The sequence below is a fragment of the Macrobrachium rosenbergii genome, chromosome 47 (assembly GCF_040412425.1).
Source record: "Macrobrachium rosenbergii isolate ZJJX-2024 chromosome 47, ASM4041242v1, whole genome shotgun sequence".
In the NCBI taxonomy this organism is placed as follows: Eukaryota; Metazoa; Arthropoda; class Malacostraca; order Decapoda; family Palaemonidae; genus Macrobrachium; species Macrobrachium rosenbergii.
The window spans coordinates 44,079,682-44,095,423 of NC_089787.1; the positions used below are offsets into that span (position 1 = coordinate 44,079,682).

General features: G+C 38.8%; 1 protein-coding gene across 1 annotated transcript in view; it reads left to right on the top strand.

Annotated features, from left to right (window-relative positions):
* Nucleotides 1-12,027: 12,027 nt before the first annotated feature.
* TfAP-2 (transcription factor AP-2) overlaps nt 12,028-15,742 on the top strand; it is a 163,495-nt gene continuing 159,780 nt past the window's right edge. The window contains 1 exon segment of the mRNA XM_067090750.1: nt 12,028-12,415. Coding sequence (XP_066946851.1) covers nt 12,170-12,415 — 246 coding nt within the window. The 5' untranslated portion in view covers nt 12,028-12,169.

The following is a 15,742-nucleotide window of genomic DNA, read 5'->3' on the forward strand; positions in this document are numbered from 1 at the left end:
ACTGTATCTTTTTCATACAAACCTTTGCTTATAATTCTCTGCTTATAACGTCCGGGCGTTCATACTTGATTAGAATATTGACAAGGAATCTGTATCTGATCATATTCCACCTCCTTTCTTTATAGTTTACTGATGAACTGGCTCGCGTGCTCTTTGTCTTAATTGCTAAGTCCTGCTGCGGTCATTCCTCTCAGAAAATTGCAATGGTTCCATCCATCCCAGGTGAAGGTTGCCTCCCTAACACGTTAGATAAAGGTTTCAGCTCTCACAAGCACTTTGAAATCTTCTTCTTTTTTTTATCCCCTAAACTTTTGCATGCGAAACGAAATACACTTGAGGCGCTTCTTTCGTATTTTAAAAATGTCTGTATATCAGTCATCTCTGCCGGATTTCAGAGAATCTTCGGTTGTCGCTCTTGGCGTACCCAGAAGGTATTCAACAAAGAATAGCATCAGTTACATCAGTCTTTGATAGACAGACTAACTGTTAATGACTTCACTATCAGAAACCAAATTTCCGTCTGTATTTAATTGCCCTAGAACTGTGTTGACTCATTTTCATTTTTACACTTTTAGTGGTATTTCTCAGAGTTCCCTTCTCTTACCCGCACATTCATTCTTCATATAAACTGCCTTACTCAGTCACCCTCCTCCTAATCATGTCTTTGATGAAGATTCAGCCAATATCATTCCTAACCCCATTCAAGACAAAGCCTGATTCAGTAACGATTGTAAACGGGCTTCAATGCAGAAACGGTAGGCTTAAAATCTTTGGTAAAAGAAAAGATCCGATCTGACATGGAAAAATTACAATCAACTGAGAGATATGGCCTAGAGAGTTTGTGTGTGAGCTGGAAATAACTACAATTTAACTATGAAAGAAACCCTTTCTGCCACATACGTGGGAACATAATTACAGTAATAGGCTATTCTCAAATCTGGACTTCATTAGCAGTTCCGACTTTGTTTGAACCAGGTAGCTCTGGCAACCAGTGTCCAGAGGAAAAGGCACCACTTTTGGTTGATGTGTTTGACAGCAAGCCGGGCAATGAGAAATTCAAAATGTCTCATTCCTGTTTTCCCAAAGCTAAAGTGGCTAGGTTAGCTTTACAGTACCACAAAATTAAGAATTTTCCACTCAACCTGGATACTTGTGGAGTTGCAAACCCAAATGGTTCAGAAGTTTTCGAAATGTTGGCAGAAATGATATTTTCCCATGTTTTTGTGATAACTTCTGATTACGTAGACACAAAGTTGTATATATTTTTTGACAGTTTGCTAGATGGGGTTCGTTTTTGTACCCGTTGGAAAATTGGTAAAATGCTCCATTAGATAGATATGGTTTGGGCAGCTAGCCTTGCTGTTTACCTCTTAAGTTTCTGTAACTTCCATATGAAGCTTTTGTTGTCCAAACGTCTGAATGACTATACTGAAAGTAATCCATAGTGTTCCATAATTTGCATTGTGGCTTTTGCAGGGGCTTGGGTGCCTTTGATGTGTTTCTTTCAATTTCCAGTGTCTTACAGAAGTCCCTAGATTTTGGTTATGAAGTTCATGATTGATCTTGACTGTATTGCTTCTTTTGACCATGTTACTCAGAAGAACCTTGTTTTCAAATTCATACTGGTGGGATTTGGTGGACCATTTCTTGGTATTATAATTGAATTTTTAACTAATAAAGTGCAAAGAGTACTTACTAACGGGCACTTAAAGAGACTGCATGAATGTAATATCTAGGGTAATGTTCTTGGCTCATTACTTTTGTATAATTTCAATATGTGGTTTGGCCTTGAAAACCCGCTTATTTGCTATGCAGGCAGTGCCACTCTGCGCTGATTCCATATGAGCAGACCTCTGGTTGCCGAATTTCTTAACAGATATTTAGTTTAGTCGCAATTAGTGTTTAGTGCAAATTATGGAGGATGAAGTTAAATCCTAACAAAACTCAAAGTGCGGTATGATTTGTTAGCAGGTCTAGGACATTGAAACTCCCCCCACTCCCACCCAAATCTTTTCAGTGAGTGTTTCTTGGGCTGCATGTAACTCATTTAAAATTTCAGATGTACATAATTACAAATTCACTTTTGAAAAACATATCCGGCCTCTCTCTCCTTCATTTGCACAAAAATCCAGCATACCGAGACTCAAAATATTTAGAGGCCTGTCTGTCTTAAATAGATATTTTCATTCATGTGACCTTCGATGTTTTGAATATTGTTCCCATGTTTGGTCTTGAGCAGATGACTCGCATTTTAAATGTTGGATAAAAACTTGAAATATACTAAATTTAGATTATATTTCTTATCCTTGATCTTGATATTAATCTCTGCCGCCGTCGTTCAATTAGCTAACTATGCATGCTGTAAAAGATCATTCACAATGCTGTTCGTACTTTGCATTCAGATCTTCCCCGACTATGCCATCCACCACTCACTACTAGATGTACGGTCAATTCTTATAGTCTTGCCTTGTATTCTGTGAGGTTAAATACCAATACGTCTCATAGAATATGGATTAGTTTTCTGTAGAAGAAAACTATTGAGAAGGCTATTCATCTGTTCAGCACTTTTTCTGTCCGCACTTTTTCTGTCCGCCCTCAGTTCTTAAAAACTACTGAGGCTAGAGGGGTGCAAATTGGTATGTTGATCATCCACCCTCCAATCATCAAACATACCAAATTGCAGCTCTGTAGCCTCAGTAGTTTTTATTTCATTTAAGGTTAAAGTTAGCCATGATCGTGCGTCTGGCACCTCTATAGGTGCCAATAACACAGGCCACCACCGGGCCGCGGCTTAGAGTTGCATACAGCATTATACGCTGTACATAAAACTCGATTGCGCCGAAGAAACTTCGGTGGTGCACTTTTTACTTGTTCCTGGTGTGACCAAATTGTGGAATGATCCTCTTAGTCCGTTAGTTGAATGGTTGCAACTTCGAATTTCAAACTTGATGTCAATTCTGTTTTGTTAAGGACTCAGGCATGAGTCTCACGCCTCAGTTAATTGTTATATGTCTTATTTTTTACTTCGTTATTTATTTTGCCTGTTCTTTGTTCTTACTCTTCACAGTTTATTCATAGCTCGCAGTTACTTATTCTGTACAGGGCTGCTTTCCATATTGGACCCCTGGGATTGTAGGTTCCTGCATCGCCAACTAGGGTTGCAGCTTGGCTTATAATAATAATAATCTTGAGCCTCGAATTGTTCAGTTGTGATCTTGAGAGGATATTTGAACATGAATCACGTACCTTTGTCAAGTGTCACCGAGATAGTTTTTAGTTATTGCTGTATGCCCTCCTGTCCATTTTTTATTATTCTTTTCTCGTAAAGTTTTCCTTTTTGTGGTTACGCCAAACTAATCATGAAGAGAGACATAGTTCAGAATGCTTAATTAGCTTTAAAAAAAAAAAATTAGGCGTTTGTTGCCATATTCTAAGACTTCCCTTCATCTTAGTCAGTTAAATTATATGTAGACTTTTTTATCTTTCTCTCATGTAAGCGACCCTTTTTCCTTTATTTCCTTTCTTCACATTTTCTTCTCCACAAGGCATCCTCGCTGTCTTTTTCTGTAAGTATTATTTCAGCCATTGTTCCACTGAGCTCAAGGAGATAGTCCATCTCTCAGCGGGATTCTAACACCTAGCATGCTACCATTTCTTATATTCGCTCTGTGGAAATCAGCAATCCTTGAATCGCTTTATTTACTGCTTGAATCTTCCCTTTTCCACGTCGTATTGTGTTCTTTTGAATCGAATATATAATATATATATATATATATATATATATATATATATATATATATATATATATATATATATATATATACACATACTTAAACATATATATATATATATATATATATATATATATATATATATATATATATATATATATATATATATATATATATATACACACATATATATGTTCATGTATAATACATATATATATATATATATATATATATATATATATATATATATATATATATATATATATTTATTTATTTCTGTCGATCATTACTGCTCATGATTTGCGCACAATTTATGCCGTGTAACACATCCGTCATCACACTTCCATACTCTCCGTACCAACACCGGAGCCCCTCTCTGACCTGTCTGGAAAATTTGGCCCTGACACTTTCTTCCTAATCATTTATTTTACGTCTTTATAAATCACACTTCAAAGACTCATAAAACAGGTCTTAAACTTTCCTATTTTCTCTCTTTGTGTATCTGTACACTTATCGCTTGTGTTCGACTGTCAACTTTTTTATGTATATATATTATAATATTATACAGTATATGTATATATATATATATATATATATATATATATATATATATATATATATATATATATATATATATATATATATATGTATGTGTGTGTGTGTGTGTGTGTGTGTGTGTGTACTGTATATATCACCAAAAAGGTTGACCAAATAATACATTACTTCTTTTATTTTTTAACTCAGCTGAATTGTAAGACTTTTTATAACTTGAAACCCTAATGCTTACTTCTGCGTTGAGGAAGTTTTTTTTATGACAGGTCACTTTATATTACTGGATCTGTACTACGTTCGAGTACCAGCAACTCATATGTTAAGTCTTTCGGTGGCAAGTTACACACATTTTACATAGAACTGTAAAAATTGGTGTCCAAGAGACTCAGATGACATATCATGGTTGAACCGGAACAGACATGATAGGTCATAGATAATATTGTCGTTTAAGTGTAAAACATTTTTGTCAGTGATATAGACTTTTGCTATAAAATTAATTGATTGATATTTAGAAATCTGTGTTTATTTTAAGGGGGTACTTTTTCCGTAAATCTTTCGAAGATGATAACAGAGGTGAAGTAGAGGTGTGCAGAACGTCTATTACACCCAGCAACTTTCTTTTTTGAGCAGACGCTCCTGGTTATTTCAGACTGTATTTTCTCTCTCTCTCTCTCTCTCTCTCTCTCTCTCTCTCTCTCTCTCTCTCTCTCTCTCTCTCTCTCTCTCTCTCTCTCATGGAAATTGTGGCCTTTACGACTGCAGTTATGGTCAGAAAAAACCAATGAAATCACTCATTTTTTGTCGTTCATTTTATATAATGTACAGCGTTGAAATATAACGGTCTTCTTGATCAAGTACGGTGGAATGAGTGTCGACTGGAGAGAGACACTTGAAGAGAATTCAGTTGGTGTTATGAACCAGCTCCCATATTCTCAAAAGACTTTGTGTTATCATAGATTGCTACAGTGGCTTCAGAGAGTCTGAATTTTTGATATAAGTTCTTCGCGTTTCCGTCTTTTCCCAAGGTTCTTTCACCTCAGCACCGGGTCACTGGAGCATATTTGTCTATACTGATGGCATTTTAATTCCTTCGCCCGTCAGTGGTAGACATGGTCACTTGACTGGATTATATCGGGATGATATCACCAGACAAAGGTCATCGACGCCAACGAACACTTCATTGTTGCAGATTTCGTCGGAAATTTCATCATAACTCAAATACGCTACTTTTGTCTATTGCTTACAATTTCCAATATTGCGATGGGTCCACGTGGCATAATGATAGATGGTCGAAGCGGCAAGTATTGACCTTTGGGACGTTATGTACCGTCCGGACCTCTTACTAAAGCAAGGAGGTGCTTGCAGTGTATGTGAACGTGGAATTCTTTGCCCTGTATACAATTGTTGTTACACTTGGGAAAATAGATATGTGGATAAACTCTATGTTTTAATTGTATGATTGGCTGAATACAAGGTTGAATATTAGGTCACGTGAAGGTAAATGAGAACTCCATCCATGTTATCACGAACCATAAAAAAGTGCTCCATCACCTTGTGGTTCAGAGGAGCAGCACGTATCACCGTCGTAGATTGGTCCATACCCTGTGAGAAGAAAAAAATCGATTACATGAGTGATATGACTGGCACATTATGTACTGGAAAAGTAAACTAAATGTGAATGATGACCCGTCATTGAGAAGATATGAGGTGTATCGGCTGATTGTTAAAGATCAGGAATTTTGGGCTGCGCCTGTTCAGCAGATGCGGAGTGACGCCGATTCTGTGAAGATTCATGTATTGTGAAGAGGAGCCGTTGAAGGTGCGCCTTATGTTGCGTTTTATCTTCCTCTCCTTCCTCTATCCCCGTCATTTTTCTTTCTTTATGCTAGGGATATGTTGTATTGAAACGCTAACCAGCGACCGTTTCCTGCCTCCGTGGCTGGTAAGCCTTTCATAATCGGCAACTCACTGGCGATTACGTCGTCGCGAATGTGCAATTGTTTCGCATTATTATCATTGCAAGAAACCGGCAGCCACAAACGCAGGTGGCTAATATATGAATACGGTCATACGCCCGTATTATAGACGCAAATGTGTGGTATAAACAGTCATTTCAGACATAATGATAACATATTCGTTTGTCATGGACTGATATGTTTTGCAGAGATGCGATGACTAGCGAATGTCAATCCACTTTTGCCGAATTGTGAGCCAGGTCTTGAATCCACTTTTTCTTGGAGTTGCTCAGGTATATTGTTGAAAAATAATCCCTCTGTGTGCATAGAAAGGCTCCCGAGTAAAATGATGCGTCATGTGGTCCTAAGGAGGAAAATCGCTGGAGCTCGTATTGTCAAATATAACAGTTTTTATCAAGATGATCATAACGTTAAAGTTTTTATTCTCCTACAATCACGATTGTGTACAAAGCGTTTTTGTATTCGTCCAGGGCTGACTCAGTGGGAAAGTTTTCTGGATCTTGGGAAAATTTGCCTCGTTCGTATAAACATCTTGAATCAAAAGTTACTCTCGTGTGGCATTCCCAACGAGACTCGGGAAGCAGCAACAGGTGCTGCACAGTTTCCCGCACTTTTTCTTCCGTCTTTTCCCGCGTCTTTTTCTCTTTCTTACTTCCCGCTCGTTTTTTTTTCTTTTTTTCTCTTCATTCTAACCCCGCCGGAACATCCCGCCTTAGCCATTTTACGTCATCTTCGCTTTGTTGAGGAATGAAAGAATTATCATCTGTATAAAACAACGCTCACAAAGTCATCTGTTGCCGTGGTTTCAGTGTGTTGTGCAAATTTATAAACAATATGAAGCTGTTCTGTTTTCCTAGACGTAATTTGGGATGTGCATGTTTGGTTGCTCTACGTAAGTGTGATAATAATGATAATTGTTGAAAAAAGGACCCGAAAAATAACGTCAGTGATCAGTTGGTGTAGTTATCGTGGCAGTTATTAATTTGATTATGTCAACTGACCTCTAAGTTTGCTTGTAACATAGAGGATCATTTATTTGTAGTTGTTTCGTAAAAGGCCCACGAAACAAACTAGGAAATTTGAATAAGCCGGTGTGTTTCCACTAGTACACATCGGCCCTCGCCGTATCTCCACGGAGACGAGGGCCGAGGTATTTTGGTCGAAGTACAGTGGCCTTGTCAAATTTCTTAGTTTCTTGTGTGGGCCCTTTTAGGGAAAAATGTTAAACTATTAGATCAAAAAAAGCAGAGTTGCACATGTAATTATTTCTACGGACGTAAAAGTCTGCTTCAAATCATTAATTTGATTAAACATTTTTCCTATTAAGTGAAACACCAACCTTACAGTAACCCTTGGGGTAGATCTGATTGCAGAGAAATAAAAATTACCTTTTCATGACAAGGTTGAATTGCGAAAACTGCCTTGCCGACTCCTAGATTATATTGAGAGTTATGTATGCCCTGTCTGTGTTTAAGTAACGAGCAGCTTCCCCATCTTCATGGAGGACTGGAGCATCCTCAGTGAGAGCAAGAACCCCTGACTAACCTAACCTAACACTAACACTAATGTCAAATCTGAGTTGACTTCTCCCGTTGTTTTCTTATACGCTGTTGAACACAACTAAATAACTAACTAAATAAAAAAATCTTTTATATCCAATAATAAAACGAATTCTCTGGCTAATGAGCTTTTGGTAGATAAAACCGGTCTTGTATCAGCACGGGTTCTTGGTCTTTAGCGGCCTTGAAGGACTTTTGTGTTGGCTTGAAGTCGTTCCTCGCTGTGAATAATATACTGTATAAACACGACTCCAGACAATTTTCTAGAGAATTATATAGGGATGAATAACTCCACCATTTCTTCAGTTATGGAACGCTTACCTCCCACTTCTCGCCATTAGGTACGTTCTTGAGTCTCTGACTTCTAGTCAGGCATTTTAACTCGTCCTGTACTACAACGCTAAAGCTGAAGATAGCCGTGGTTTTGCTTTCCAAAAGTCCTACAAGGTTCCTCTGTTCAACGAGAAGTCCTATAATCAGAGGGAAAATACTTATTATGTTCTTGTGAATCTGCTCTCATTTTTGATAGCCAGTTTTTCATATAATTCTTAGGAAATGATATGCTCTATTTCTCAGTGGAAAAGAAAAATCCTGAATACTATTTAATGGAACCAACAAAAAGGTCATAACGGTAGCAACCTCATCATTGAAGGCCTGCTGAGAAAACGGAGTGGTGTACTCTGTTTTTGGTAGAAACCTCTTCAGGTGAAAAAGAGGGTATATATATATATATATATATATATATATATATATATATATATATATATATATATATATATATATATATAAATATTAAAATTACATATCTGTCCGGTAAAAAGTTACCAATATATTACAAATATACGCTCATGGATATATACATAATCTCTCTCTCTATATATATACATACATATATATGTGTGTGTCTGTGTGAATATGTGTATGTATGTATGTATGTATTTAAAGTTTTCTTCGTCACATCATTTCCCATTGAAAAGGGTGCCTGGAAAGGATACTGCCCTTCCGGTTTTCAGCAAATGTATTTGGAATAAGGTTGCTAGCCTTACTTCCTAGACCCTGGAGGTTCGAGGGGCTTATGTTAATAGCGGCTGGACTGTTCTTGGTATTCACCAATGGAAATACTAGCTAGACCCAGTGTTGCTTAGCTTTTTTTATCGAATTACCAGCAATATTTTAATTATGTATATATATATAATATATATATATATATATATATATATATATATATATACATACATACATACATATACATAATAAATACATATGTGTGTGTGTGGACGTGTGTGTGCGTGTTTGTCAAAGTAACAGCTGCGTAATAATCGTGTCGTGAAGCTATTCAACAGAGAAGTAGGAAAATCAACTCTATCTATTTTTATCTCTAATGATAGGAACTCGTTTTCTGACTGAAAACGTCTATTTCGCTTGTATATGAGAAGCAAATTGTGTATTTTACAGGTATATGCAAACATTGTAAAATGCGAATGAGAATATTATATGAACATTCATGTGCAAGGAGAAAGAGAGAGTGAATCTCAAGGCAAGTGGCCACTGATCATTTTTCAGCACTAGCATTCAGCAATCCGTGTAATTTATCCTCTGGAGTTCAAACACAAAATGTCTCATAAATGTGGTTTTCGATCGTTTCTCTTTTGCGGTACAAGGAGGAAAAACGGCAAGCGTTCGCTGTACAGCTACTCTCTCTCTCTCTCTCTCTCTCTCTCTCTCTCTCTCTCTCTCTCTCTCCTCTCTCCTTCCACCTGCTCAAGCCCTCTGAAGTACCCCCATCTGTCCTCCCCAGTACGCCCACATGGTCATTCGAGCCTTTCAAATTCGTCGTATCTACAAGGTATCTTCGGTATTCATCTCTTTAATTTGCTTAATGTATTCATCTCTTTAATTTGCTTAATATATTGTATATATATATATATATATATATATATATATATATATATATATATATATATATATATATATTTCTTAAAATTGTAAAACCGGTAAAGTTTTATGCGTGTGCTTGCACCCGAGTTAGGGCGCTTGCGCGTATTCGTCATTTGCGAACCTGCCGATGTACTGTACTTTAGCAATATTAAACTGTGTTGTCAATAAAATATTTAGATCTAGACCCGATTGTTTGAATTCATCTTACTCTTAGCCATGTGACTTTCGTCAGAGATGCCTTTTAATGAAAGTTTTCATTTTTGCTAATTATTTCTCGTTATCTCTCTCATCTTTTCTTCGTCCTTCGTTACCTGCCATCTATTTTCCACCAAGGCCCCACCACAAAAGCCCAGTGATATCTTCCAGCCGAGTTTACGACCACGGGCATGATTTCCACTATAATTCGAACTGTAAGCCATTAGATAACTTCCATTCCGTTCTCCAGAGACTCAAACTCGGTAATTTCAACGCATCAGTAAGAATGTATCTTCCCCAGTGCTGATTGTGGCAACCTCCGTATGCTCGATTTTGTCCTATTGTTTTTATTCGATCACAAATATAGTTATAAGCACATCCTTGAGTGACGAATACAAAAGAAACCGGACGAATGACTTTGAACCGTCCAGTACAGCTTCAAGGTAAAACCCGCCATCGGGCAAACCGCGCGCCACTGTTGCCACGTCTGGCCTGAGGCATTGATGCACATTGCCACGTCTATTTCCAGCCCTGCCTCCGCCTCGGGACATCTGATCGAAAATCGAATGCTAATAGTACGGGAGTACGCCATGAATGTTATCGTATGCAACTCACGGACAAGTATTCCTAAAAGTGCTGCCGTGATGCTCTCCGAAAGCGGCAGGTGAACGGATAATAGTAACAACGGTTGTTTACTACACATGCCCTACAGCAGTTGCACGTTGAGCACGTACCGAAGCAGAGGATAGCAATTGATTGTTGTCATGGGCTCCTGCCTCTCAGCCCTTTCTTTCTGTTCTCTGAAACTTTCTTTCTCATTTCTCGTATAGGATTTGACTACGCTTGTAAGAGGAAGAGAGAGAGAGGGAGAGAGAGAGAGAGAGAAGGAGAAGCAAAAAGAGCGGACTAAAAAGCTTACCGCCCAGGTCAGTCTAGACGTTGGTCAGAATTACAATGAGATAGAAGAAACTCGGCGGGCGGAGCTCTCTGCACAGCCAGATGGGGGTACGAAGAAACAGGTTGCCAGGTCTCACAAGGAATACCCACATGCCCTGTCTTTGATGATCTCCCTGCTTTACATTCCTTTTTAATTCATTATAAATGAGTCTTACAAGACCTAACTTAAATTTGCAACTTGTAACGTAGGGGAAGTGTGAGTGCGGTAAACAGATAACTGCGTGAAAGGCTGTTATTCATTTAATCGACTCCGAGAGGCCACTCACAGGTATTTATTAGCAGGAGAAAGGAACTAATCGCTCCCTATGAACAGGAACCTCCAGGAAATTATATTGGACCCTTCCCTATCGTCGGTGCTCCGAAGCACCGGGGGATAATCAGGGGAAAACGTAACATTATGATGGAAAACGAGCATCTTGCGAGGCGTGGCAATTCCAATCTCTGGCTACAGGTGGGCCGGGGGGATCCTGAACGTTGTCCACTCACTTCGTTTTATTCCGACAATGCTTCGCCCACTTTCATTCTCGTCTTGCTCCTTACGCACGGAACGCCTAAGGGCCAAAACACCGTGGCGGCTGGCCAGGTGCATCGGTTTAATATATGGATGTGGTGGGCATGTGGGCATCTCGTCCCTTAGGTAGATAATGGCAGGTGAGTTGTTCCCCCCTTCTATCCCGCCATGGTATACCTGTTCCCCCGTCCTCCGTCGTCCTCCTCCTCCTCCCCCTACTCCTCCCCCACCTTCCACCTCCTTCTCTCTTGGCGTCACTCAAGCATAAGACTCCTAGGTCTGGCAGTCGCATTCCCTCAGGCTAAGTAGACGCCACCCTCTGTCCTAGCTCCTTCCCAACTCGATTTAGAATCTTCTTGTGACCTACGAGGGAAGTGTTGACCTGACTTTGTGCGCACGAGAGATCAAAGTGTGTTCGTGAGAAGTTGTGACATTTAGCATAATCAATGCGTAGACCTCCAACCCAAGTCATCTCGCCGCACATGCAAACAACAGCAGGACAAGTGGAGGCTCTCCTCAAGGTTAAGGAGAAGTGAATATATCGAACAGTAATTTAGCCTCGGCCTTTGTTTGTATCTTTGCTTCTTCGGCATCGCGTTGCGGGCATCAATGAAAACTTCTCCGTCTTTCGTAACGAGTGAACAGAGCCTTTGTGAATGAGGCAATAAGGCGTTCAGGAACCACTGTTTTGAGATTGCTCCGATAAAAATCGAAGCATAATTCCCTCGCTGTATTAATTTGGAGGACACAATGGCCATGTCACCACTCAACGTGGGCAGCCCCTCGGAGGCTCTGAAGCGCAAATCTCCTGTAGATACCGACGGTGTCGTTTTAGCCCTTCGAAAACACGTGACAGCATCGCTCTCTCCAACGACCACTAACACGACTCAAGTGTTTTCTGTCATTGACGGAGAAATCATGCAGAATGTGGACGATGTGTGCGACGATGTCGTCGAGGACGTCGTGGATGAAGTGGTCGACGACGTTGATGACGAGGTAAGCCGATAAGAGAATCCCCTTGTGTTCCTCTCAATGTCCAGAGAATATTTGTGGGTCGTGGACTTTGGTAAATTGTTTTTAGACCGGTTTCACGAATCCAGCTGACTTGTTTTCAGAAAACGGAATCCTCATTTATTCGAAACTTTAAATCAAGATTCAAAGGTTAGATTTTCATATACACTCTATATTGTTTTTGATACTATGCTCTTGAACACTGGCGTTCTGTTGTTGTGGTCTTCCTGTAGAGAATTAGAGTCTTGGAATAAAAAGTGTATATATACATATACATATATATATACATGTGTGTTTTGTTGTTGGTATACATATGTATGGACTGTCTAATGAAATTCTCAGAACTGTTTGATTAGGTTATTTGGGGTATGTAATTCCGTCTTATATGTATATCTAAAAAAATAGATATCTGGTTTGTTCAGTTCAATGTAATTTTTGTAGTCATAGATGCCTAACTGCAATCAAATGTGTAGATAGTGTGTCTTCATTTTGACTGGTAAGTGTACTACCCTTAAGGATATATATATATATATATATATATATATATATATATATATATATATATATATATATATATATATATATATATATATATATATATATATATATATATATATATATAGTATATATAGTGCGTGAGCACGTAATTTGTCATTAGGGACGTATACACTTAAGACAAAGGAGTATCGCCGCGATTTACAGCTCTGAAGTTTAAATGCTTGGCAACGAAGAAAATTAATTGGGAAAACATTGGGTCAGGTGGACATTGAAACTATCAAGACTTAGAGAGAATGACTAAACCGGCGTGTCTCGTTGACACAGAGAGCGTCCTTACGCGTGATGTGCCAAGATCAGCTGTGTGCCTGGAGGAGTTACGGAGACTGACTCCAAGTAGCCTGCAGCTAACGTGAGTAAACAAACGTATTATCAGTTTGAGGGAGGAGCGCTTTTTCCCTCTGTTTGCACTCCCGTGACGGATGCTTGCGAACGTTTCCAGAGGCTAACTCGACTCCTATGAATGAGTGCAGCAGAGTTTGGCTTTCATCCAACTTACATGGCAGTAAGAGCCAGTTGAAGGAATTTTGTTTTCTTCGAGCTCGTATGAATGTCTGGCGTTGTGGCTTTCCCAGTATTACGCCTGATTTGGTTGTGATTTCCCCAGGGTTGAAGCTGGGAGGCTGTTGTAGAATTAGCAGTCAGTGGGCACGTATCTTCTTCATACGTAAGCATTGTTTGCTCTGTGACCATACTATTAAGGAAGGATATAGGGTCTTTTTTTCTTTACGGCTGGTTTTAATGACATGGAGTGACCCCCAACCACTTCTCCCTCTCCCTTCAATCTTCGATGAATAATGAAGCCTTCTATCAGGAGATGAATTGCCAAAGAGACCATCGAGGCTCTTCAATAATATACAGAATCTGAGTGAATGACTAAGGAGTGTTGGGGTCCATTTCGCCTTTTGTGTCCGAGATGATGGTTGTCCACTTACAATGCCATACTCTCCTTTTTTTTCCTTTTTCTTCATTCTCTCTCTCTCTCTCTCTCTCTCTCTCTCTCTCTCTCTCTCTCTCTCTCTCTCTCTCTCTCTCTCGCCATTTAATTATCTTCCGTGAGCAGTCGCCTTGCTGAGGTTGTCGACCCGAAGTCAGAATTCATCTGCTTGCGTAACCATATTTTAGCGTAAAGCTCTCGTTAACTGGTATCCTTTTTATTTCTTTAACATTGAAATCAGCCGTAAAACGTCTTCAGAAATATTGGCGTATTTACATGTATACCGTTGACTTTTACAAATAGATTTTTTTTAGTATTCCCATAGAAAATGATTTTTTTTGTAAGAAGTTTTGATTTAAAAGGAACTAGCTGTAAACTTCTCGTGTTTTATGTTTTGGAATGCCAAGAGCCTAAATTTTAGAAAGCGTATGGTTTAAAATAATGTCTTTATTCTGCAGCCTTTGAACAGTAGTTGTTTCAAGTAAATGAATAAAGTGAAATCACCAAGAGTGATAGTGGACAACAGAAAATCACAAAACTAAAGTTATTTCTCTGTAAAATGTTCTAAGACATAAAACTCAAGTAAAAGTTGACATAGCAAATGGATAATAGCAGTACTGGTGTAGTTGTTAGGAATTAGAAAACAGCTGCCACTCGGAAGCGTTAAACCAAGTCTGCATATTACAGTACAGAGTAAAATATAACTGAGAGACGTCCGTGAATAAAATGAATTCGGGAAAGGAGACACTATACGTTTGATCATCAGAATTATACACTTGCGAAACAGTATATTAGTAATCATTCTGATTTAACCTTAGTACTTGATTCTTATTTGTTTCTCTTTACCATATCTCTGCAGCATAATATATCTTGGGCATTTTGCCAGTTACCTGGGTGATTACAGGTATTCACGTATATAAACAATGCATACATGTTTCTTGATTGGAAGGAGAACTTTAGTTGTTTGACTCTCGCTGACGTCATTATTTTACCTTCCTCAGAACTATCCTTACTGTCATTACATGGAATTTCCTAAATGTAAGTTGTGCATCCCAAATAAACCAAGCTTCGCTGTTCCTTGAGTGTTGCGCTTTCTCATTCGAAAATCTGATGTTTTCACCGTAGACATGTTCTTGCTAAATGCCGAGGAAGAATTCTTCGCTAAACCTTGTTTGTGTAGCTTCTTGGTTATTGGAGTAATATTGATATTTTTCAGACGAACGTTCCATGTTGATTCATTCGTATTTTTTACTTTAACATTCAGATGTGCTTAACCAGGACCGTGAAGAACTTATAGATCCACCAAGCATTTAGAACTGCAGTTATATGCAGTATTCATACAGTATCAACTTCAGTATTGAAATGTAAAAGTGGACATCTGCACAGTGAAGTGCTACAGTAATTCCTGCATAAGCATGGAAGTTCTAAAGTAGTAACTGCATCCACACACAATTATCAGAGTGGACAATAAGATCCGCAAATATATATATACAATAACAGACACAACATACATATGGAAGTGCCAAGGTGCACAAAGCATCCGCAAAGAAGTGCAAATAACAAACACGACATCCGCATAGGAGTGACCAAACAAGGCAGCATCTTCAGAGTGTAGAAACACTCACTTAAACACAACACTCACGCAACATTGCAAAAGTAGACACATCATCCATTACGGTCATGCAATGGCAGGTACAGTATCTGACAGTAGCCCAATTACTGACATATAGCTCGCGTGGTCCAAGTGCAGGCGGCTCTGCACAGGAGTAGTTGCCTCCACGAATTAGTTTAAATGACTGTTAGACAGTGCGGAAATGCAA